Source organism: Lissotriton helveticus, chromosome 5_1, assembly GCF_964261635.1.
Source record: "Lissotriton helveticus chromosome 5_1, aLisHel1.1, whole genome shotgun sequence".
In the NCBI taxonomy this organism is placed as follows: domain Eukaryota; kingdom Metazoa; phylum Chordata; class Amphibia; order Caudata; family Salamandridae; genus Lissotriton; species Lissotriton helveticus.
Genome location: NC_136065.1, coordinates 635,994,732 through 636,020,637, shown reverse-complemented (window position 1 = coordinate 636,020,637; position 25,906 = coordinate 635,994,732). Strand labels below are relative to the sequence as shown.

General features: G+C 42.0%; 1 protein-coding gene across 3 annotated transcripts in view; it reads left to right on the top strand.

Moving 5' to 3' along the window:
• LOC144754798 (tyrosine-protein kinase STYK1-like) overlaps positions 1-25,906 on the top strand; it is a 317,694-nt gene that overhangs the window by 129,897 nt on the left and 161,891 nt on the right. The window contains exon 2 of one of the 3 annotated variants that reach the window (XM_078643012.1): positions 11,095-11,220. The exons of 1 other annotated variant lie outside the window; for it this stretch is intronic. In XM_078643012.1, the coding sequence (XP_078499138.1) occupies positions 11,169-11,220 (52 nt within the window). In that variant the 5' untranslated portion in view covers positions 11,095-11,168. The remainder of the gene's footprint in view (positions 1-11,094; positions 11,221-25,906) is intronic. One more of the 3 variants, XM_078643013.1, reaches the window with a different exon arrangement.

The following is a 25,906-nucleotide window of genomic DNA, read 5'->3' as shown; positions in this document are numbered from 1 at the left end:
TTACTGTATCTTTATATTTATGGTTGGTTTCACATCACGCCATTACACAGCAGATGGAATGGATTTTCCACTGAGGAGAAAGCAGAATTAGGAGCATGTCATGTATAAGGTAAACCTTTACCTTTCGGTGAATGTATTAGGCTGGCTGCGGGGTGCATTTTTCAAACCTACGTTTTTCGGTCCGTGTGTGGAATCCAGAACCGTTCCTTTCCCTTGCGCATTCAGCATTCCTTTGATGCTTCGGTGCCTGTAGATTCCTCGGCATGCTGGACGTCCCAACGCCATTGATCATGTCTACGTGTATGTCTATGTGCACCGTGCGTGCCGCCATCTTTGAAGACTCCGCTCAGTCCGCCAGAAATTTCCTAGGGAGCGACTCTACATTTCTAAGAACAGTGGCAATTTCTTATCAGAGCGCACTTCTATTTCTTTAAAATTTGGCATTTTGATAAAGTAAGTGCGCCACAAGCATTTCAAGACTTTAAAGGGCATATTATCAAGAAGGGCGTTAAAATTATTGCTGCTTTAGCGGCAGGAAACTGCTGCTAAAGCAATGATAATGGGCTTGATAATATGCCATTGAGATTTCCCATTGAAGCTCATGTTCACACCAGAACATGGGCTTCTATGGGAATTCACAAGGACATATTATCAAGCCCATTATCGCCGCTTTAGCAGCAGTTTCCTGCCGCTATAGCAGCGATAATTGTAACGCCGTTTCTTGATAATGTGCCCCCAAGTTATTTCTACTGCTTCGTTTTATGTGTATACCTTTATACTCTTAGCGGTGTACTAATTTGTTTTCGGGTGAAGGGTGGACGTTGCATATTACACACTTGATTTATTTCTGGCAGAGTTTTTTTATACTCTATTTCCTCCCTATTTCTAGTTTTTTTGGTGGAGAGTGGATATTATTTGTGGATTTTATAGTTTTGCTTATTCTCTATTTCCACAAATCTGCATTTGGTGAACTAGTCCTTTGGATGAAGAATGGACACTATTTGCGGATTTTACACCTTTTTATTTATGCAATGGCTACCCAAAAGTTCGCTCTGCAACACCCACAAGCATTTTGGCCAGCGAGGGCCAATGCGTGTATGAAATGCAGTGAATGGAAATCCAATTTAAAACATTTTTTTAACCCCATTGACAAAGAAGGAAAGATGAAACTCGAGAGAAAAATGAAAATATTTCTACATTAAGTGGGGCAAGAAGGATTAAAAATATATGAGCAAATGAAAAAACTACTGGTAGTGGGGATTCAAAGGTATTTGATAATGCTTTGCGAAATCTGATAACCATTTCGCACCTAAAGTATGCATTGGAATTCTCAGGTTTAAACATTTTCAAAGGAAACAGGAGACTGGGGATACAATTGATGAGTATAAATTAGCTGATAATTGCAAATTTGATCATTTGCAAGAACAGGATCGGGTATCAATGCATGCTTGGGATCTGGAAATCCAAGAGAGATTATCACCTTATCTGCGCCGAATGTTCCGCGCTAGTGCGGAACGTTCTATTGAGCGGGCGGGGCCGCGACGGCCAACGGACGTGCGCAGCACTACAAAGGTAGTGCACGCGACGGCCATTGGCCGTCAGAAGCAGCTATAAGGTTATAGATCAACAGGAATGCTGCTTTGGAGGATATTTTGGCCATTGTGAGGAAAGCAGTGCTTTCTAGCCGCAGTGCCAAAGCTTCAAAAGCTAAATGTAATGAAGCTAGTGATAGGGAAGATTAAAACCAGAATTTTAACAAATCAAGGACAGACAATTCTAAGATACAAGAATTCAATAAAAAGACCCTGGTAGAGTGAGTGAAACCACAAAAACGAAGGCTTTAGATGCTATAGATGTGATAGTGCTTCATATTTAGCTTCAAGTAAGTTTTGTCCAGCGCTCAAGCAAAGATGTTCAGCATGTGGAATGACTGGTCATTTTGCTAAAGGTTTGCAAGAAAAAGAAAGGGTTTAAAGTTAAATATGTGGATGAGGCCACTTCAAGTGAAGAAGAGGATACAGTCAGGCAAGTCAAGAAATGTGACTTAGGTGGTAAGGCACAACAGGATATGTTTGTTGCATATCCATGACAATGCTGCTGGAGACAGAAGAAAACCTGTATGCATGATCTCCATTGTAGGAATGGATGTGCAAATGAATGCTGATTCTGGTTCTCCATTTACTATTGTAAATGAAGAGGTGTGGAACACTAAATTTGCTGATAAATTAGGTAGTAATGTACAAAAACCAGACATTAATCCTGAGGGGTTTTCAGCAGAAAACATCGACTCAGTCTTTTATAGGACATACGTTTTCTGATTTAAAGAAGAGATTCAATTAGGAAATTATACATTGCAAAAAATGGTCCTTCAGTCCTTGGGTGGAGGGGTCAATGTAATCTACACATAATTCTAAATCCTAATAGTCCTTAACCTGTTCTGGTGATTGATGGAAGTGAGAATGTTGGGTCTGAGATGCTTAAAATATTTCCACAAGTCTTCAGTGGAAAATTGGAATGCTAAATGTTTTTGAACACTACATAGTCCTCAAAAATGGTGCTTGTCCAAAAATGTATAGAGTTAAGAACATACCAGTACTTTAGAGGGAAGAAGTGGAGAATGATTTGGAGAAATTAGTTGATGCTGATATTATAGAGCGGATTGAATCGTCAAAGTGTATTTCTCCAGTGGTAGTTGCGAGATGTAGCAATTGGAAGATCAGAGTTTGCATTGACTTGTGGCATGTTTATAACAATGTCGTTGTGGGCAAATTCACCTTGCCCAATATCTCAGAAAGGCTTACATTAGTTAGGAATGCTAAGTGGTTTTCAACAATATATTTGTCAGCTGCATACCACCAAATTCATTTGAAAGAGGAGGGTGAACCATGTACAGCTTTCCTAACCCCTATGGGACGTTTCCAGTGCAAAAGTTTACCATTTGGGTTGGCTTCAGCAGCTGCTATCTTTCAGAGTGTTATGTATCAACCTTTCAGAATACATCCCACAGTGAAGTGTTTTCAGGATGACATTTTGATTTTTGGCAAGAATAAGATGGAACATGACAGGAGTATTGGAGAAACTTTTGGAGGTGCTTGAAAAGAATGAGTTAACAGTAGAACACTTAAAATGTAAGATTGCAGTACGTTCTGTGACCCATTGGGTTATGTGCTGTGTGGGGAGGGTGTAGCCACTAAACCTAAGATAGTGGAAGCAATTCAGAATGCCCCTCATCCTTCTAATAAGGATGAGCGTAGGTCTTTTTTTGGGCCTAATTGAAGTTTATAATACGTTTGTAAAGGGCTTTTCCAATAAGGTTTGCACCATTAGGCAGGTATTAGACTTTAATGGTCTGACAAAGATAAGGAAGAACCTAGCATCCATCAAAAAAGTGATTACTGATGTTCTGGTACTTACAGGTTTAGATCTGGATAATATTGTCACAGTCGATGCAAGAAATAAGGGCTTGGGATGTGTTTTATCCCAGACAAATAGTGAGGGTGAAGAATTGATGATAGCCTATGCTTCACATGCATTATCTCTCACAGAGGAGAAGTTCTCAGTTATTGAGAAATAGACTCTCACTTGCGTGTGCGCCCTGAAGCACTCCCGTACTTTTATGTGGGGAAAAGTGTGTAGTTCACCGTGATCACAAATCCCCAGTCAGATCGTTGACTACTGAATGGCTTTTCAATGCCTCAGCAAGAATAGCAAAAAATGTCTAAGGCCGACCTCTCTCTTAAGGGTCAAATTGGTGCTGTTGTCTCCGGGGCTTTCTTTCAGCTCCGGAAAATAAAAAAGATTTCCCAATTCCTCACCCACTCAGCCCTGATCCAGGTGGTCATTGCTTTGGTTATGTCCAGATTGGACTTCTCTAATAGCATCTACCTGGGACTTCCGCTTGGCCAACTTAAGAGACTACAACTAGTTCAAAACCAAGCGGCCAGACTGATCCTCAAGCAGCCAAAGTGGCAATCTATCACCCCTGGCCTGGAACAACTGCACTGGCTCCCGGTGGCGCAGAGGGTCATGTTTAAGACGGGCTGCATGGTCTTTAAAGCTCTCCAACACACTGGCCCTAAGTTTATTGAAGGCTTGGTACTCAGGTACACCCCCTCACTTAATCTCCGTTCTGCAAAGAAAGATCTCTTAATTGTTCCTTCCTTTGACAAAAAACGCTCAGGCGGCTGCTGCTTTGATTTTTTAGCCGCCAGCCTCTGGAATACGCTTCCTCTGCCCCTCAGACAGAGCCCTGACGCTCTCACTTTTAGACATCACTTTAAAACTTGGCTTTTTAGACAGGCCTTCAAATAATGTTTATTTCTAAACCGGCTGTCTATTTTTCCTTTCTTTGTTATGTTCCCGTACCTCAGCGCCATGAAGCCCAAGAGCGTACGTGCACTTTATAAATATTATTTAACATAACATAACATAACATAACATTAGGATGACGGGCGGACTTTGTCCGTCCGTCATCCTACCGGTGAAAGGGACCGCCCGCCATTAAGGCAGGGGTCCCTTGGTTGATACTAGGATGTGCCCGCCACAGTGGCGGGCGCATCCCGTATTTTTAGCATTGCGGCGGGCGGTACTGAAAGCACCACCTGCCGCAATTCTAAAAATACATGTTGTGCATTTCAAAGCACAATGTGACAGGCACCGCACGGTGGCTGCCACGTTGTACTTTGAAATGCAGGGGGGTAACATAGGTACCCCCCATGTGCACCCCCCACCCCCCGAGTCCATGGGGGCCTGCAATGGGCCCCCAAAGCAGACTCTGCATGCCTTTCCGTGGCGGCATTGCCGCCACGGAAAGGCATTTGTAAATGCCTATTGTAATATGGCTGGCGGTGTCTGATAGACACCGCCACCATATCAACCCTTTTCCGCCCCGGTTGCAAGGCGACCGGGGCGGAAAAGCGGCGGACGGTCTTTCTGTCCGCCGCCGACCCCCCAGCCATGTTAATTTGGCGGGGGGTCTTTGCAGCAAGGATGGCGGGTGGATCGCCCCCGCCAGGCCGGCGGTGGCTACCGCCAGCCTGGTGGGGGCGATCCGCCCGCCATCCTAATGGGCCCCTAAGTGTCTCCAAGATTTTATTTATAAAATGGAATATGTTCCAGGAAAAAGAGCAATGTTTTTAAAGATTTCCTTTCTCGTATGCCCACTGATATGCAGGAGTGTAAAGTAAAATGAATGGGATGATTTACGTGTAGCGCTCATTCATAATCAAGGCGCCCCAGGGTGTCAGAGGAAGTATGGAAAACTAAAAATCTAGAAGACGAATGTTAACAACAAGTCATTGAAGGATTAAGCCTGGTGGGGCTAAGAAATCTTGTTTAGATAAAAATGTGAGAAGCTTGTTGGAAGTTAGAAGTGAACTGTCTGTAAGTCATGGCACTGTTCTCAGGGATGAAAGAGTAATTCTCCCTGCATCTCTTAGAAATCACATTTTGAAAATGTGTTACTAAGGCCATTTTGACATTGTGAAAACTAAACAAAAAGTAAAAAGGCAGTTTTGGTGGCCATGGATGGATATGGATGTGGAAAGACTAGGGAGGAATTGCATGTGGTGTGCAAATTCCGATAAATCTCTAAAAACTTTAAGACCCAACATGTGTGAACCCATTATACCTGAGGAACCTTGGCATACTGTGGCAGTAAAAACCATGGGTCCAATTGGTTGACCTTCTAAGTATATCATTGCCATGATCGATGTATTTTCAAGGTGGCCTGTAGTCAAGGTGGTTGAGAACATTGATCCTATGGAAGTACTTACATTTATGGACAAGATGTTTGTGGATGAAGGGTTACCAGTACAAGTGATCAGTGACAATGGTGTACAATTCAAATCCAATATTGCTGGGAACTATTTTGAAAAACTGGGTCTAAAACATAGAACTACTTCTCTTTACAATCCCAGTGGAAATGGAATGATTGCGAGGTTCAAAAGAGTTTTGAAAAGTGTTATACAAATGGCACCAAAAATGGTATGGATTGGAAGAATCAAATCCACACGTCGGTTTGGGCTTATAGGACTACCATTGTTGATGCTTTCGGTGTAACTCCGGTTGAGATGATGATGGGTAGGAATGCAAGAACTAATCTGGAGTGGTTAGTTCAAAGTACTGAATCTAATATTTCCATAAAAGAAGAAGATAGTTAATAGGCACCAACAATATTAGGACATTTTGATCACAGGAGGGGTTCGAAGAATGTGGAGATTAGTGAAGGCATGTGGGTGAAAGTGAGAATTCCATGAAGGTAAGAAAAGGCGAGAGTTCATTTTCTGATCTCTTACAGGTAATAGAGGTGTTATGAAATGCAGTCTGTCTTAGTGATGGGAAGGTTTGGAACCTCAGAAGGATTGCAATTTTGAAAGGGGAACATAGCGTGTATAATGAAGATTTTTTTAGTGTTTGAATAATGAGAGGGGGGATAGCACCTCTGGACGTCATATAGAATTTGATCAAAATGTGGATGTTGAGAAGGAGAGTACCATGAACCAAAATGTCAACAGTAGAAACAAAGAAGAGATGGCAGATTCTTTAGATGTGGAAACATGCATGGATGATAGGAATGTACCTGAAACAGACATGGATGATATGAATGTATCTATCAGTGAGAATTAGATGGATGTCAAAGAGCATCTGGATGACATTATGAAGGGAGAATCTAAGGGCAACAGAAGGGTGCAATAGGATACGGTCTAGACCGAGATGGGTGAATGATTTTGTGATTTATTTTTAATTTAAAGGGGGAAGATGTGTTGTGTTATGTGTTGATTATTTCACCGTTTGGCACATGCAACCTTTGCTTGTGACTATGTTTATATTTTTTTAATTTGCTTCCATTCCACCTGCCTGTTATCCAGTGGTCTGGAGCGTGGCTGTCAGTACACTGGGAGCGGCTGGAGTGAAAGCAAGGTCACAAGAAGCTACCTATATTTGTAATTGGCATTTCAACTTCAATCAATTTATCTTCAAATAATAAGGTCTGGACTCTACAGACTCCCTTCTGCTTAGCAGGGTATTCTGCACAGTCGATTAAAACAAAACTTCTCAACTGATGAAATTTGATGTAATAAAAGCCATGATCTCAAAAACAGAATGAACCAGGATTACCAAAGTCAATACGCTTGCCTTGGTTAGCGGGTTTGTTACTTTTATTTTTATTTGCTAGCATATGGCACAGAATGATAGGGAAACAAAATATGTTGCCTGAACTTGCCGTTCATATGCTTGTAATAAGGGTACATGGTATAAAACGAAGCAAGTTGCTCGTTAAGGTAGGAGATACGGGGATTTGGGTTTACAGTGAGATTCTCCTAAGTGCATTTGTGGGTTTGTTTTTATTAATATCCTGCCGACCTGCTTGTCTTGTTGTTCTTATTTATTATAGGTGTGCTCACGATTGTGAGGCTTTTCGCAGGGTGCCATTGGAGTGGCTATAGGAGTAAGTGTTGTCAATATGTAGTTTGTGTTGAGGTGATGGGACTGTGACATTCTGTTCCTCTTTCACACCCCCCTCCCCCTCTTCCTTAATCTTCGGTGCACATGTTTTTGGATATATTCTTTGGGTACTGTGGCCTTTTGAGATGCTGTACATTGGTTTTGACACAATTTGTGGCATTTGATATACGCACATTCAGTTTGTTTGGGTGACAGATTTGGTTTCAGGAGGTATGGGGCACAGAGAACTTGACAGTTTAGTTACTATATATAGTGTATATATTGTTATATATTTTTCTAGGTTTCTTATCACCCTGTCCTGAGGAGGCCAGAATGGTTGGAAGGCCGAAACGCGACCGCGTCGACACTTTCATTACAGAGGAGTCTTTATGTTATAATGTCTTTAGAATTTGTAACCATTTGACACATTTTCATTTATGTTCTGTATAACTTTTCTTAGAACCAATTGTGTCTGACTACCTCCAGGTGTATCTTCTAGACTGAATAGGAGGACACTATAAAAGTATTTTTTGTTGGGTGAAAAAGACAATATTTGTGAATTGTTTTGTGTATAAATTGTGGTGTGGTTTTGTATCCATAGTGTTGTATATATTTGTGTATATAGGTATGTATAATGGTATATAGTGTATAAATTTGATAAAGAAAAACAAAGAATTTACGGAAAAATAACCGGTTGGTGATTACAGTAAATAAAATATGTAGTCAAGTCCTCTGTGTATAGTGATGGTTTTTTAAATGAACAGTAGTAATAGTGGACTAAGGCCACTAAAATAGGAGAATCAACAGTCCCCTATTGGTTAAATAATTATTTTGTTATTTTTTCCTCCTTTTTCCAATTTCTTTTTCTTCGCATTGTAATAAAAAGTTTACATTTGAAAGAAAATTAACCATTACAGAGAATTTTAATAAAACCGTATGGATTTTTCCTACAAGATGCTTCCTACTTAAGAACAGGCATCAAAGCCCTTTTTAATTTCAGTGCACATCACAAGAAAATAGGACCCCTAATTGCTCAAAGGAAAAGTACTATTGACTGGAAATTATTATAACCCAAAGACGTAGTTTTTGACACAGAAAGTTAACTAAAAAAAAGCAAATGAAAAATCATTGTTAAAGTATTAGCCAACCAGATTTGACACTGAAGAGCAGTATGTTTTAGGTGAATGTGCACCTTACCAGGAAACAGGGCTGTAACTCCCAGTGCAAGACAGCCAGTAGCGGAAGTGGGTTGACCTATTGCCCTTGTTGTATGCTGTGGTGGGCATAAGCAAGATTTGAATGACAGTTGACCACACCAGTGTTTAAAGAGTGCGGGCCCAAAGAACCTGTATCTAAGCGTATATGCATGCACTTTTTATATGCTTTTCTACATTACACGAGGCTAGCACAAGAGCTAAAGCTACTTGACAGGCAGACATAGAAAGGTCAGTAATTGATCACAATATGTAACATCAGAGAATCTAGGTGTGCAGTGGCCTTAGGTGCAGGGGCATTCGGGCACAGAAATCATGGGAGTTTATTATTTGAATGAGCAATACAAGACAGAATATAATTTCATCCTTGCTGTGTGACCTTGATCATCCACAAATAGTGGGCATGAGCACAGCCATGCCACTTTAAAAAGGAAAGAAAGGCAAAAGTAACCAGCATGAAGTAAATGTATAGTTACAAAAAACTGGAACCGCATCAAGAATAGAACATTTAGATATAAGGGAAGTAACTTCTGGTATGCTAAGGAGAATGTATGAACAAATCAATGCAATATAGAGAGGACGTAACAAGACCACAGCACAAGAAAAGAAGACTAAGGGCCTCATTTGGATGTTGGTCTGAAAGCCTCCGACCAAAGCCTCAGACCGCTGGTCGGAGGCTTTCCAACCCACATCCATGGTTTAAACTCCAACGGCCTTATTACAAAGAAGGTGGTCAATGTTTAAACCAGACGGTCAATCCGACTGGCTTCCAACCGGCTGAAGGAGCCCTTCAGTCAGCCAGAAACCAATCATAATCCCTAGCAGCCACCCCTCCTTCCGCTGCCTCCAGTTGTGGGCTGGGGGGCACTATAGGTAGATCCCGGCACCGTGTGGCAGGCATCGTGAGGTCCCTGCCACACTGTGCAGGGATTTACAGTAACTCGCATTTCTCTATGGGAGCTTGTGCTGCCCCCATTTCCGACAGCTGCACGAGCTCCCATAGGGAAATGGGAGTTTGGTGTGGTTTCAACATAATTGCGGTTTCGGACTGCGAACCAGAGTGCGGTTGATGCTGAAACTGCAGCGATGTCAGACCAACATCATAATCAGGCCCTTGGTGTCTGAAGTATGGCAAGAAATAATCTACAGTAGATGCTCAATAAACACCCATGCTTTACTTGCTCTTTTACATGTATAGGGGGCGTGGGATGAATATATACATTAGCCTGTAAGCACTTTATTCATAATTGGTGACACTTTTTAGCTAATTATTATATTGTTACAGTACTTTTTTATTTATACTAATCTTGAATGTATATATAAAAGATAGAGAATTCTCATGCCAGAAAATGCACCCTACCATGCAACTCTTCAGTGGTCTGTTTGCTTTGAACAAAAGACATCTATAACCTAACACAGCACCTGTGTTTCACATGTTGGTGTTTTATTTCTTATCTACTGTATTGCCTGGACAAAGTAAAACATTTAGATTAAAAAAGAGAATGTATGCATTTATAATTCACTTCTTTGAATGACCATCCCTTCAAAAACGTTGCCAATAGTGTCCCCAAGTAATGAAAAACAAGAGCCATACAGCTGTAGCAGTAAACACGGACACACATGGTTTTAGCATCACTTACTGGCATCTCTGCATGCCTCACTATTCACATTCCCACAACACAGGCCAAACCCTTGCCAAAGAAGATTGAGAAAATAAATTAAAAAACGAATAAAGTATAAACAGTCCCTGCCCGAAGTGGACTCTTTTTTGTTTGGATAACGACATTGTGCTTTGGAAGAATGCCATTCATCACTCATTCAGAAGGAATCTAATAACTGAAGTCTGCTGACCCATTGCCCCATGTTGTTTGCTGATATGTGGAATCAAAATGTGAATGTCAGTTGAGCAGACCAATGGATGAAGAGGGCTGACAGAAACCCGCTGTACAAATGTATGCATTTTCAATGATTTTTAGGCTAAACAAAATGTGGCGTACACCAGATTGAAAAAACACACTTCCCTAGCTGCACCTATTCTTATTCACTCTAGTTTTGTAACTCCCTTATTTACTCTTTCCTGCCACTAACTCCTTACCTCTAATCCAATGTGCTAGTGTGTAACAAATGGAGAAATAAAAGGAAAAAATCAGACGTGAAAAGAGACTGTGTAAAATAAAAAAATAACATAGATACACAAAATCAAAGTTGGTATGCCGTGTCATAGATGAGACAACATATTAATTACATAGAAACTATATCAAAGCAGAAAAGAAAAATGTTTAAAAAGAAAAATATAGGACAGAGGAACAATAACTGAACAAATGGGTTAGCATTATGGTACTAATTGCATTTCTCCATTTCATTTTCTCACAAAATGCACTTTTACTTGGTTGCCAGCCTGTACCTAAAGGTTCCTTTCCGGTTTTCTGTCCAGTCCAGGCTTCACTTGAATGCCCCTCCCTGCCTCTGCCCTGGGCAGAGTTCTGAGGCCCTGAGCGTCCCTCATCGATGGGAACCCATCAGCCGCTCTGCAATGCTTCTTTCAAGGATGTTCGATGCAGTAAGTTCATTCTTTTTTCTCTGTTCCTTAAATTTTAGTGGTTTCTGCCAGATCACTGTTGACGTTGGGTTCCACCTAAAAATATTAGTGTGAAATATAGGAGCCTACATATCATCTGTTTTAGCTAAAAGTAATCACCAACAAAAAGCGCCAATCAAGTCATCCAATAATCAGGCCTAATTTCCACTAGGATATATATTAGCACCGTTTATAGAAGAAGGGTATTATGCATGCGGGGGCAAAAGCCACAGATAAAGGAATTTAAAGTATCTTCGAGCAATTGAATAGGGAGAGAAACATTAAGAACCCCCCCAACTGAACACATAAACACACCCGTAAACAGACACCCATATCCAATCATGATAGCCTTTCATGAAATTTGGGGATCAGTTCTATTATGATTGATTCTATGTTTGTGTTCACCGGTTCAGAATCAGATCCCAAACTCCTCTGGAGCTTTCAGCAGCCTTCCTTCTCTGCATTCATCAGCTCTGACCACAAGGAAACACTATCCCAGAAGGCTGTTCTGATTGCCAGTAGTTGGATCTTTAGGCCTTGGGACAGGGCACCAAATCTGGGAGGCACATTGTGGTACATAAATGAAGATGCGTAGTCCAGGTGTAGTAGTAGATCCCTCTTTATTATCAGGTAGATAGGTAGCAAGTTATAAGGTAAGAAGATACAAAGGAGAAAACCCCACCTGGAGCGAGCTACCAGCTGCTCAGCCTTAGATGGCTAACTGACAATCTAGTCACAGAAAGGCACTCAACATTCTATGATGTCACAGGACATTCTGATGGAGAAGTACTGAGGGAAAAGACAGAGAGTTCATTTACCACACATCCTCCTTCGTTAGGGAACAACAACAGGAAAGATGTGAAGTCCGAATATAAGCACCTGCTCAGCCTGAGATGGCTAACTGACAATCTAGTCACAGAAAGGCACTCAACATTCTATGATGTCACAGGACATTCTGATGGAGAAGTACTGAGGGAAAAGACAGAGAGTTCATTTACCACACACATCTTGGGGTAACACAGTTCACACCAGTCTGTTGAAGCAGAAATTGTTCCATTCACTTCTGACCAGAACTTGCGGGATCAGGAAAGCACTCACATCATGCAATAGAAATCTGCTTCATCCCATGTAGCACTCTCGGAAAAATGATGTTCTGAGTGCAGTGCAATAATTAAGCTGGAGGAGCTTCAACCTCTCATTTCTACAGACTTTGGGGAAGGAGAGCACATACTTATTCTAAAAGCCCTCTGCCAGATCCCCTTCTCAGTTTGTATTCAGTGTCTCCATGTCATCTCCAACAGATACCACATTGTCTACCTTTGTGTGATGTCTGCTCTTCATCAGGTAACTGTGTGACGGCAGATATTGTGTGACTCAAGGTGGCACTGTGTGAGCTGGCATGTCTGAGTAAGTCTGGCAAACTAGATATAAGCATTTTGGTTTTTCCTGTATTTTTGCTGTATGTTTAACCCAAAGTGCCATTGACCGTAGACACTCCATAACTCTCTGATCACCCCCATGCTCAGAGGCACTAGAAAGTACCTCCTGTGCTACCAATTGGTTCAAAGGGCCACCCCTGAGGAGGAATATCTGTTAAAACCAGGATGAAATTGTTTCCTTGAAATGAGATCTAGGCTACAGGTGCATCTGTAAGCAAATTGACTAAATATATATTTTTGATCCTTAAGCATTAACTTGTTGCTAAATTTGTTATTCATTTCTTTCAACCAGAGATTGCATTATTTTTCCATTACTACTGGTTGTATGTCACTGCATTAATTCAAGGTCAAAGTGCTGAAACTCCATGGGCTGTATGTGTATATTTCTTCCAGGCTCCCTGAAATGAGTGTAAATAGATGGACATTGACTTAGCACCGTTTTCTGATACAGTGGTTCCCCTTATTTCTCATTCTCTTGCCTGTTTATTTGCCATAAATGTAGTTTATGTTTCACTTTACCTTGTCTGACCTGAAAGTGTCTTATTGTGGGTTTCCCCCTAGCCTATTCATTATCATAATGGGACGAAGACACTCCATACTGAGAAAGTTAAACCAAGTAGTAACCACAGAGGGACTAATGTAGTAGTGCCATTAGATTTGGCAGCCTCACATATTGAAAAAAGAAAGGAACAACGGACAAAATATTTAAAAAATGTTGAAATGTAAAACAGTGCCTACATTTTATTTACAAGTTTCATTTAATATGAAAAATGTTGCTAATATATAGTTAAGATATTACTAAAAACTGTTTTCCTCGTATGTAAAAATATGTACGCAATTAAAAAATATACATATACATTCAATAAAAATTTAAATAAAGAAAAATTACAAAGTGTGGTATGTACCAATATTAACCAAAAATATATAAATATTAATGCAAAAAATGCCATACTAACTTCTGCTTTTAGCATTATCGAGAATTATTTGGATTCTAAAAGAATTACATTTACTATTCCCACACCTTCTAAATCATTTAATGGATTATGGATAATAAAGCTTTTACATTCCCTATTCCCAGTCCAATGCAAACTATTTTAAGGAAGGCGTTGAACACAAAATAGGTTCCCACTCCAACCTAAAACTTTTTTGGTGAATGTGTTGGATGCAAAAGGGGTTACATTTACTATTCCCACCTCAATCTAAGTAATTTGGGGGAACGTTTTGCAATTCAAATCATATAAATAATACAAATTATCATACTAAATAAATATTTTTATAACTTTAAAAAATATGCATCTACTGAAACTAAATATGATGAAAGCATTATTGAATAATATATATTATATATATGAACTTCAGAATGGCATAATTTATAAATAGTAAATAAAACACATTACACCAAAAAACATTAACAATTTTAAATATACATGTATTTTACTGCACAATAGTTACATTTTCAAGTTAACAATGAAACATATAAAAACCTATATCTATTAATTTCTATTAATACATATTAATATACCAATATAATATGTAATTATTACATATTTTAATCACAACTATGTTAAATAATTATTTAAATACATCCTAATTTCAGAAATTAGGCCAACAATTATATCAGTATGAATTATTGTAAAAAAATTACAAATATATTATATTGAAATACAAATAAATATTTACAGATAAAAACATTATTATATTACAAATTTAAAAAATATATGGAATTACAAATTTAAAACATTTTAAATTTAGAAATGAAATTTCATTTCAAATGTTATAAAAGTATTCAATTAAATTCACACAACTTTTCTAATTTCCAAATACTGCTGAACATTTGAATACATTTCAAAACTATATTTCAAAATTCATAAACATATTCATGCATTTTAAGAATTTTCTAAAAACATATAATTAAAATATTAGATGCAATTTAACATATAAGCACATTCTTTAAAACTATATTAAAAACAATTAATATATATTCTATTATTCTAATAGGCTGTCAACACTCCAAAGCAGGAAGTTTTAACAGCCATCTTGTGACTCGATAGAACCGAGTCACAAGAAAAGAGAAAAAGAAACACGAAAAACAAGAAAAGGGGGCAGGGTAGAAACACCCTGACCCCCTAGGCCTGCTCAGGGGGCCCCACAAGGACCCCCAGGGCCCAAAAAAGCATTTTTTATTTTAACAAATTGGCAGAATTTGCGCTGGGTGTGCGAATCCGGCGGAGAAAAGAATAAATATAAGAAAAGAAAAAAAAGAAAAAAAACGAAGCGCGGGAGCTCGCACTTTGTTATTATTTAGCCCCCGGGGCATGGTGAAATGTAATTGTGGGGGCCCAGCGGGACCCCCGCATCCCCGGGGACCGCCACCCCCTGGCCTTTTCTTAAATATTTGCGAATGGCACACAGCCCCCCGCAGCCAAAGGGACCACCACCCCTCGGGGCTTTTTTTTTAATGATTGGCCACCCCCGGGGCTTTTATCAAATATTTGTGGAAGTACACGGCCCCCGCAGCCCCGGTGACCTGCCCAGGGGCACTAAAATGCAAATTTGGGGGTCCGTTACGGACCCCCGAGCCCCGGGGACCACAACCTCCCTGGGGCTGTGCATTTCACAGGAGTGGGGCCGCGCAACCCCTCCTGGAGCCTTTGATGGCCCTGGGGACCGCCACCCCCCAGGGCTGGCTTCTGCAGTGTCCCGGGGTGCTCACCCCCGGGACACTGCTGCTTGCTATGGCATGGTAACCACCTTGCTTTTCCACACAGGGAGCTGCATGTCAGCAGATCCCCATGTGGAAAAACAATCCCGGCTCGCACAGGAGGGGGGGGAGTCAGCTGGGACTGTGGAGGCATTGGGGCTCCCCCCACGCTTCCCAACGAGGGGTCAGGCCCCAGGGGATGGGGTCCCCGGGGCAAGGAGTGACCTGGGAGAGGGGCCACGTGGGCCCATCCCCCATAATAATTTCTTTTTAAAAACACGCAAAGGCCAGCCCCGGGGATGGAGTCCCCGAGGCCATAAATGGCCTGAGGAGGGTGGTCACACAACACCCCCCTAAATATATATAGTTTAAAATAAACACTGCCCATGACCCGGGGGATGTGGTCCCAGATGCCGAATATGGCCTTGGGAGGGGGGCCACGTAGCCCCCTTCAATATTTGAAAAATATAGGGGTCAGGCCCTGGGGGGTGGGGTCCCCAGCACCCATAAAGTAGGAAAGGAAGGGGGGCCACACAGCTCTCCTTCCTAAAAATATACATATTTTTAAAAAGACAAGCATCGCCGTGGCCCCACCCCCTCCCAGCAACACAAGTTGGGGAATTAATTCCCCTTCAATACTGGGGATCCCTGGGGCCAATTAGCCCACCAGGTACCTCCAGTAAGTGCCACAGACCTGCGTTGCAGAGAGGTGGTCCAGGCCATGCCCCTTTTTACACCTCTCCTCAACGCACTCTGTGGCGCTTACTGGAGGTACCTGGGGCCTTATTTATGAAGGCCTTGTGCCGCCGGTGCGTCACTTTTTCCCATGTTAAACGTGACGCACCGGCGACGCAAGGCCTTCATAAATAAGGCCCCTGGTGGGCTAGTTGGACCCCAGGGACCCTCAGGATTCAAGGGGACTTTTATCCTCCAACTTAAAACATGCCACAGGCGTGTTTCCACAGTGGTGAAGGAAGGGGGCGGGGCCTGAGGTGACATGCGTGCAAACACGCCCTGTGGCGTGTTTGAACTTGGGGAATTAATTCCCCTTCAATCCTGAGAGCCCCTAGGGGCCAACTAGCCCACCAGGTACCTCCAGTAAGTGCCACTGGCCTGCATTGCAGAGAGGACTCCCAAGCCATGCCCCTTTTCACACCTCTGCAACGCAGCTCTGTAGAGATTACTGGAGGTACCTCATGGGCTAGTTGGAACCCAAGGACCCTCAGGAATTAGGGGGACTTCATCCCCCAACTTAAAACATGCCACAGGCGCGTTTGTACAGTGGTGAAGGGAGAGCGCGGGGCCTGAGGTGACATGTGTGCAAACACGCCCTGTAGCGTGTTTAAAGTTGGGTAATTAATTCCTCTTCAATCCTGAGGGTCCATGGGGCCCAACTAGCCCACCAGGTTACCTTCAGTAAGCGCCGCAGGGGTGTGTTGCAGAGAGGTGGTCCAGGCCATGCCCCTTTTTACATCTCTATGCAACGCAGCTCTGTGGCGCTTACTGGAGGTACCTGGTGGGCTAGTTGGACCCCAGGGACCCTCAGGATTCAAGGGGACTTAATCCCCCAACTTACAACAATCCAGGGGGCACGTTTGCAGAACGGTGGAGAAAGGGGGCATAGCCTTTGTCTACTTCTCACCAATCACACTGCATGGGGTTTACTGGAGGTAAAAGATAGGCTAGTTGGCCTATAAAAGACCCCCAGCAGTGAAGGGGACTTCAATCTCCATCCAAGAGTGCGCCAGGGAGCGCGTTTTTAGAGTGGTGGGCAAAGTGGGTGTGGCCTGGTACGAGTACATACCATTGCTGTTGTGTGGGACTGACTGGAGGTAATAGTTTAGAAAGTTGGCCCCCAAGGATATCCTTTGGGGCCAACTACCCTTCTTGTTACCTCCAGTAAGTCCCACACAGTGGGATTGCTAAGACATCTTCGGAGGTTATTGGCTCCCTTTCTCTACCACTCTGCAAACGTGCCTCGTGGCAGACTACAGGATGGGGGTGAAGTCCAATTTAGTCCTGAGGGAGTTTGAGGGCCAAGAATCCCTCCTGGTACCTCTTGTAAGTCCTACGCACCAGAATTCCTGAGCGTTGGTTGGACGCCCAGCAACTTTTCTCCACCACTCTGCAAACGTGACTACTAGTTAAAAGTAGCATATTTCTGCACCTCTGACTTAGATGTAGTTTTAATCCCCCTACCCTATTATGTACTAGGGCCTTACAGAGGAGGTCATGCTAATCACAGGGGTACCCCAACGCATAGTGTCTTTTAGCATAGCACTGACTCTCGGCCTGGTTAGTCAGAGTCAGTTACCACCAGTACCCGTCTGAAAAAGTTGTGGACACAGGATGATTTTGCAACAAGGCCTTTTTCTGCACCTCTGTTGGTTCTTTCTGCACATGTCTTGCTTCTTCCTGCATTGTTCTTCGTCTTTGTGGACTTCTGTTGCTTCTTTCTGCATGGCTTTTGCTTCTTTCTGTGCGTTTTTTCTTCTTTCTTCACATGTCCTACCTCTGTAGGCATAGTTAGAAACTAGCATTTAAAAAACCTTTGAAATTCACTTAAAAAACCATAGGTTTGAGGCACATTTTAGTTAGAAATTAGCATTTAAAAAACCTTTGAAATTCACTGAAAAAACCATAGGTTTCAGGCACTTCATAGTTAGAAATTAGCTTTTAAAAAACCTTAGAAATTCACTGAAAAAACCATAGGATTTAGGGAAAGTTATAGTTAGTTCAACATTACACTCGTACCAAACCAGAGAAATTCCCCCATTATAGTTAGTTCAGCTAACTATAACTTGCACCCTGCAATGCACTGCTGATGATGTCACATATTACATCACTCATGACATGGTCTGTGACATCACTGATGACATCTCAAATGGCATCACTCATGACATCACTAATGACATCATCCATGTGATAATTTGAAGCATCTCTCACACTCTATTATAACCTTTGGTACACCCACTCTGAATTACAAAATGGCATTCTCAAAACCATAGACACTCCAACACCAATAACAACATACCCACTCACTGATTCTTAGGTTTACACACACATCCACTCACTCATCCGTACAGTCACTCATACTTATGGTCACTCAGTACAGGATTATCATATGCACTCATACACCTATATAGACACACATACACCACCACTCATTCAGAGGTACTCACACACCTAGTCAGTAATGCAAATAACTAATCACACTGCCATTTACTCACCTATACAGTTATACACACTCCAGCTCATTTACTCATACAAATACTAGCACATTCTTACGCTCTTATACAATCACTGATACACACACACACACTCATCCATACAGCCACTCCCACAATCAAACACTCTTACTTATAGCCATTTATATACTCCAACACACATATATACTGCCTTTCACATATGCAGTTACTCACACATGTACCACTGAGATATACATTCACTCAATAACACACCCCACACTCACCCACCCATAATGTCCATCACAGATGCACTTTTGAAACCATGCACCCAGTGAATCACCGACTTACACATCTATGCACAGAGTCACACACACCCCACCCACATAAACACTCAGGCACCCATACAGATACTCAGACAACCAATCAATAACCCATATAGACACTCATGTAGCTATTCACAAAACCATGCAGCCACTTACACACCAACAGACAGACGGATACAGACATTCACACAGTTTAGTCACTAACACATTTATTCAGTAAGATACGTTTAATCACTCACTTATAGAGTAAGTCACACACCGACTAAATCATCCATTCAGACACTTATACACCCACTCATTCTTCAATATGCCTTTCCCTATATATATTAAACATTAAACTTTGCAGAAACACACAGTCACTGGATGATGTCATCAGTGATGTCATTTGAGATGTCATCGGTGATGTCACTGACCATGTCATGAGTGATGTAATATGTGACATCATCAGCAGTGCATTGCGGGGGCGCGAGTTGCTAACTATAATGGGGGAAATTCTCTGGTTTTGTAGGAGTGAAATGTCCAACTAACTATAAATCTCCCTAAAACCTATGGTTTTTGGTTCAGTGAAACAAAAAAAATAAAAAAAAAAATATATATATATATATATATATATATATATATATATATATATATATATATATATATATATATATATATATATATATATATATATATATATATATATATATATATATATATATATATATATATATATATTACCTACTGGCGGTCGCCAGTAGGTATATATAGTTAGGATTTTTTCTCTATGGGTTTTTTGAAAATTCTATGTCTAATAACTTTGGCGTTTGTGGACGGAATTGGCTGAAATTTTCAGGAAAATGGCACATTTTGTTTCTGAGCAGCCCTTGAAAATTTGGGGGGGGTTCGTCAAGGGGGGGCCGAGAAAAAAGGGGGGTCCCAAAACGTGTTTTTAACATTGAGTTTTCCATAGGGCGGTTGGCCTCACTTTTAGCCCGAACGGCTGAATGGATTTGCACGAAACTTGGCAAAATTGTAGGGACTGGTAGCCCGATGTGCCTTTTGTAGGTCTCAATATATGTGCTCCAGTGGATTTTGAGAAATTAACGTTTAAAAAAAGATATATATCTGTAACAGCGGACCGGTTAGCGCTCTGGTTCGCGGACTTTTCGCGCAACGGAGCTTTGTGAAGCGAAGCTGATTGGTTCTCCGGCGTCTGTCAACATTCCAAACAGTCCGTAGCGGCCGCCATCTTGTCTCTCGGTAGGATCGAGAGACAAGAGGAGGTCAAAACAAAGGGGGAAATAACTATAAGGGGGCATAGTAGATCCTCGCTGACCCCCTAGGTTTGATGTGGAGGTTTTAAAAGGGCCCCGCGGGGCAAAAAAAAACCAAAATAATAATAATCGAACGGCTGAATGGATTTGCACGAAACTTGGCAAAATATTAGGGACTGGTAGCCCGATGTGCCTTTGCTAGGTCTCAATATATGTGCTCCAGTGGATTTTGAGAAATTAACGTTCAAAAAAAGATATATATCTGTAACAGCGCTCCGCTTCGCGTACTTTTCGCGTTACGGAGCTTTGCGAAGCTGATTGGTTCTCCGGCGTCTGTCAACATTCCAAACAGTCCGTAGCGGCCGCCATCTTGTCCCTCGGTAGGATTGAGAGACAAGAGGAGGCCAAAGCGAAGGGGGAAATGACCATAAGGGGGCATAGTAGATCCTTCCTGACCTCTTAGGTTTGATGTACCATTTTGCCAAGTTTGGTGTAATTCCGTTCAGCCATTCAGGCTGTAGACGTATGTAAATGTCCTATGGAAAATTGCATGGGGAAAACACATTTGAAAGTGTTGAAATTTAGAACCAATTAAAATGTTACTTTGGTTTTGTATTTGTGTGTGATGAAAGTTAATTGGTTATGTATATATGTCAAATGAGAGGAAACCACAGCCATTTTGTGATACTACTGTCTGAGGTACATTTGTGAGGAATTTTTGGTGGTGAATTTCTGGTGTTTGATTTACACAGTACTAACACTTCTGCTACTTTTAAAAAGGTGAGTTGTTAATTTGTAAGGGGAACTATGTTGTACACTTGAAGATAATTTGAAAAATGTTTTCTGTTATTTATTTGCAGTCCTTCTGTTATACTAAATACTTGATAAAGTTAGTTTTATATTATGTATTACTAAAGACGATAAATGAAAGTGATTATTTTTTTCTGCAATTTACAGCAAGCAATTTCAAAATAAAATGGCTCACAATGAAGAGACCGTGGCAATTTCTTTTGAATTGTCCAACACATTGATTGAAATTGAGAGCACCAATAATGAAATATTGTCACAAGGAGGACATGACTTGTATGATTCCATTAGATTGATTGAAATGGACAGCACCAAGAATGAAATATTGTCACAAGGAGATGACTTGAATGATTCCACTACATTGATTGAAATTGAGAGCACCAATAATGAAATATTGTCACAAGGAGGAGATGGCTTGTATGATTCCATTAGATTGATTGAAATGGACAGCACCAATAATGAAATATTGTCACAAGGAGGAGATGACTTGAATGATTCCACTACATTGATTGAAATTGAGAGCACCAATAATGAAATATTGTCACGAGGAGATGACTTGAATGATTCCACTACATTGATTGAAATTGACAGCACCAATAATGAAATATTGTCACAAGGAGGAGATGACTTGAATGATTTTTTTGATCAATCTCTTGATGGCGAATTTATCGAGTGTTTGGAGACCATAGAGTTACAAGAATCATCATTGGAGACTTTTAATGAGGACATTGCTGATGAGGACATGTTACTAGTTCTTTCAAATTTAGAAAATTCTGAAGAATAAATTTATATTTAGAAATCAAAAATTGTTTGAGACATTATTCATTTTTATTTTTAATTTATGAGGTTGTAGCGAAGTGATTGTAGTATAAAATGAGACTTATAGTATAGAGTGCAACATTTTTATGTTACATGGTAAGTTTACTCATATTTACTTCCCTTCTGCCACTATATTATCTCCAATGTGTATTTTACATGTCTTCTTCATCTCCGGCCTCCTTTCTCTCACTGTGTGTCTCCGATGCATCTTATCGCTGGTATTTTGTGTAATTACAGAAGAGAGTAAAATAAAATAGTTCGGAACGTGAAAAGGGGGCAAAGTAGAGTACTCCTCACCCCCTAGGCCTTTTTAGGCGGTCCCAAAAGGATCAGTTTCTGCTTTCCTGAGAGATTATGGTATGAGTTCCATATACCACAATAACTTGCATTACAACATGCAAGATATCTATCTCCTATTACCAACTTTTGGAGATATTCGCGCTAAGCGCGAATATCTCCAAAAAGTAACACCTGCCCTGAGCAGTTCTTAGCCATGTTATCCAATGGGAGGTGGATAACATGGCTAAGAGTATTAGCTCGGTAATGCATGAATATCGCTGAGTTTTTAGCGATATTCATGCATTGCGGCCGTTTATTATCGCATTTGCGATAAACCTTGATAATAGTAAGGTTTATCTTCGATAATTTCTGACGATGCTTAGTGGTAAAAAATTGGTTGGTAAGCATCGTTAGCGATAAATATCGCTTAACTTTGGTAATATGCCCCAACGTCTGTTAACGTTCGATTCGAAGGAAATGAGGAAGTGTTGAAAAACATTGTTTGCGCCATCTTGCCTTTTTTGAAATGCCACACTTTTGTCGTGCACGGCAGCCATTTTAGATGTCTTGACCAGACCCACTCTCTGCACGCTGTCGATTCGTAGCATGGCTCCTCACCCACGCAAGCATCTTCCCTAGGCACTGGTCACCACCGCTCTCTGTCTTATGCATTGGCAATAAACCTCCCCCCATCTGCGCTGCTCTTCCCTGAGAATCACACTCTGTGCCCGCCCGACACCTCCCTTTCGCCCTATTCACTACCGCACCCTCTGACACTCCTCTTTCTCTGTGTCCGATTGTCCAGGCTATCAGCTAGCCCTGCAGATGTAGTTTATGGCCCCAGCTGTAAAGAATCACCCCTCTTCAAAGGAGTTATAGTAGATCAAGGCCCACACTCGATGAGATCCGTCACACCACACGTGTTCCTACTATCTGAAAACCATCCTGTATTGTGATTGGGGAGGGGACCGAGCCTGAAGCGGAAGATTCCAGGAATGACTCTTTGTACATCAAAGTTTTTACAATTATGTGTCACATTAAAAATATATAGCACTCCAACAAAGTAGTAGGAATATAAAACTTTAATAACATATAAATATATACAACAAAACAAAAACAGTAAAAACATTTAAACAACGAAGAGACCGTGGCAATTTCTTTTTAATTATCCAATAGATTTATTGAAATTGACAGCACCAATAATGAAATATTCTTGTCAGTAGCGGTCTGTTGTGCGAATAGTTCCAAGGCAGCAGAACGCGCTGAAATCTAGATGGCACGAAAGTGATGTCTAGTAAGTTGCCGCCCAGCAAAAAACGGCGTGGGGTGCCGCGGGGGTGAGTGAGTCCAGTAGGCACCACAGCTATTCTTACCGGCATTGCAGAATTACTGCTGGGGACAATGCCTGTGCTGTAGCAGGGTCACAGCAGAAACAAAAAGGATTCTGTTGAAGATGTTGTTGGTTTTCAATTTGAAAACAGTTCTGGTGTCAACTGCTATGCTAATGTAGTGGTTAATGTTTTGTTTTCTCTAGAAAATGTAAAAGAGGGGGAGGCAGTCCAAAGTTCCGTTAAAAGGGCAAAGGAAAGGATCGGTGGTTTGAACTATCAGTCAAAAAGGGGAGGGGGTGCAATAATTTTTCCTACCGGGTCACACTGTGCTTTCACCGGAAGTGAGGTCTGCAGGATTCTAGTAATTCAAAGTGAGGCTGGCGCCAGCATGGGAGCGCCGACGTCCCGCGGATACAGTTTCGTCACTCCACGGGCGATCATGGCAGTCATTCCCCATCGGGGGTCGGAGACTCCCGCGGCTCCTCTAGAATCTTCAAGGTCGTGGAGGACTACGGTGGTGGAGTCAACCAGTGACCGGGCCATTTCTTTATGTTGGGCCCGCTCTTGCCAGGTCGACCGCCATTTTGAGAGTTCGGCAGCTACCGGCGATCGCGGGGTCACATGAGCAGACGGGCTCCACCCTGCCGGGCGAGACGTTGCAGCATGGCCACAGTGGAAGAACCCTTTTCCGGGCGCCTGGAGCGCTGAGGGTGCAGCTGGGAAGCCTCCACCTGGGGAGGCGGGAGAGGCCTGTTCGCACCGTCTCTCCCTCCCAGTGCACCCCACGGCGTCTCACTTGAGATTTGTTATGGCCGGACCAGGCGATGAGGACGAGGGGGGGGTCGGAGGCATGTGCAAGACATCCCCCCCCAGTGTTGTCGCAGCCATTATAAAAGAAAGAAGTGTCCCGTCCGTCTTCGGGCCGGGCTTCCGGTGGATGTCGGCCGGACGCCCCTGGCTCTGGCCCCATGAACGGGTTTCTTGGTTTATTGGCTGCAGCCGGATCCCGTCGGCCTCGGCCCCCCGACCGTTGGTGGTCGGACCGGAAGAGCATGTGGCGGGACTGCAACTCTCAAGGGCCACCGCGGCCGGACTGGGAGAGAGAGGGGAGGGTCGAGGAGACATTCCCCCCCCCTGCAACTGTTCAGCGTTGTAAAGGCAATCCCCTGGCCGGGTCCCGCTGGCCTCGGCCTCTCCTTCGGCTACACCCTACGTTAGGATCTCCTGGCCGAGGCGTGGCATCAGGACCTGCCTTATATGGGCTGCTCCCGGCTGGGCGTAGCCGGAACCCTGCCCCACCTTGGAAGTTTCCAGAGTGGGGGTGGATGTTCTACTGACTTGCATTTTCCCTAGTCTATCGATTTTTTTGGCGTGGCAGGCGGTGGGACAGCGAGGGGTGATTTGGTTTCTCTTACTGTTTTTCTGGTCTCTCACCACTGGCATATTTTAACGTTTTCTTGTTTCTAGGACATTAATAGGTTTTATCATTACGTTATGTTATCGTTTCTTTGTTCGTTGTTTAATAAAAGTTCATGTTCATCAGTGGCCTACTGATTTTCGTTTTCCTATTTTTTTCTTTCCAGGTTGTTTCATGGTAAAGTTTCTGTTAACAGGATACAGTGATCACTTCGTTATTATTGCATATGTCCTTTTCACTAGGGGTGCTCTCTGGTCGGGCCAGATGACGTATCTCTAGTAAATGGTCCGGGTGAAAAAGGTGCATCAATCAGTGGGGAGTAGATAGGCATGACAGATTACAACGGGGGAGAACGGTCCGCATTACGTACCCTTTCACTACTTGCAAAGATTTTCCTACGTTTATTTGCAAACAGGGAATACCTCCAAAAAGAACTAATTCCCAAACAGTCAATGTTCGGACAATCAATCAATCAATGAGGAATGAAATAGGTACGACGTGTTAAAGGCTTGCGTTACCTACCCTTCACTATCTGCAAAGGGAGATAGAATATTCCTATTCTTCCTCGTTTGCAGGTAGAGAAGATCCTTAAGAGAATTAACTTCGAACAATTCAATGCTCGATTGAAACAATCAACAAGGGGTACTGTGAACACAAATGAACGCCGCTTATATACATACGCATTGCTATTTTCAACAGGTTGTTCCTAATGTTTCTATTTTAGCGAGGTCAAAAGAGATCCCATTAGTGGCCTACTGATTTTGCTCGATTCCTTTTGTTTTTTTACACGATTTTTCGCTATCTGCAAAGACTAAACAGAGTATTGCGACTCTGTGCTTGTTTGTAAATAGAGAATGAACCAAAGAGAACAATCAATCAAATGGAGAGAGAAGCAGGCACGACGGATTACAAAGGGGGCAAAGGGCTGCGTTAACTACCCTTCACTATCTGCAAAGAGAGAGTACTCCTAATAGAAATGAGGGGTGGGGGGCAGCAATCAAAGCAGATCAGTGTGCATAAACACGAAAAAAAAAATTCTTACCACGTACTTGACATTCGACAGCTTATGATATTTGCTATTAAAAAACCATTGAAATTCACTGAAAAA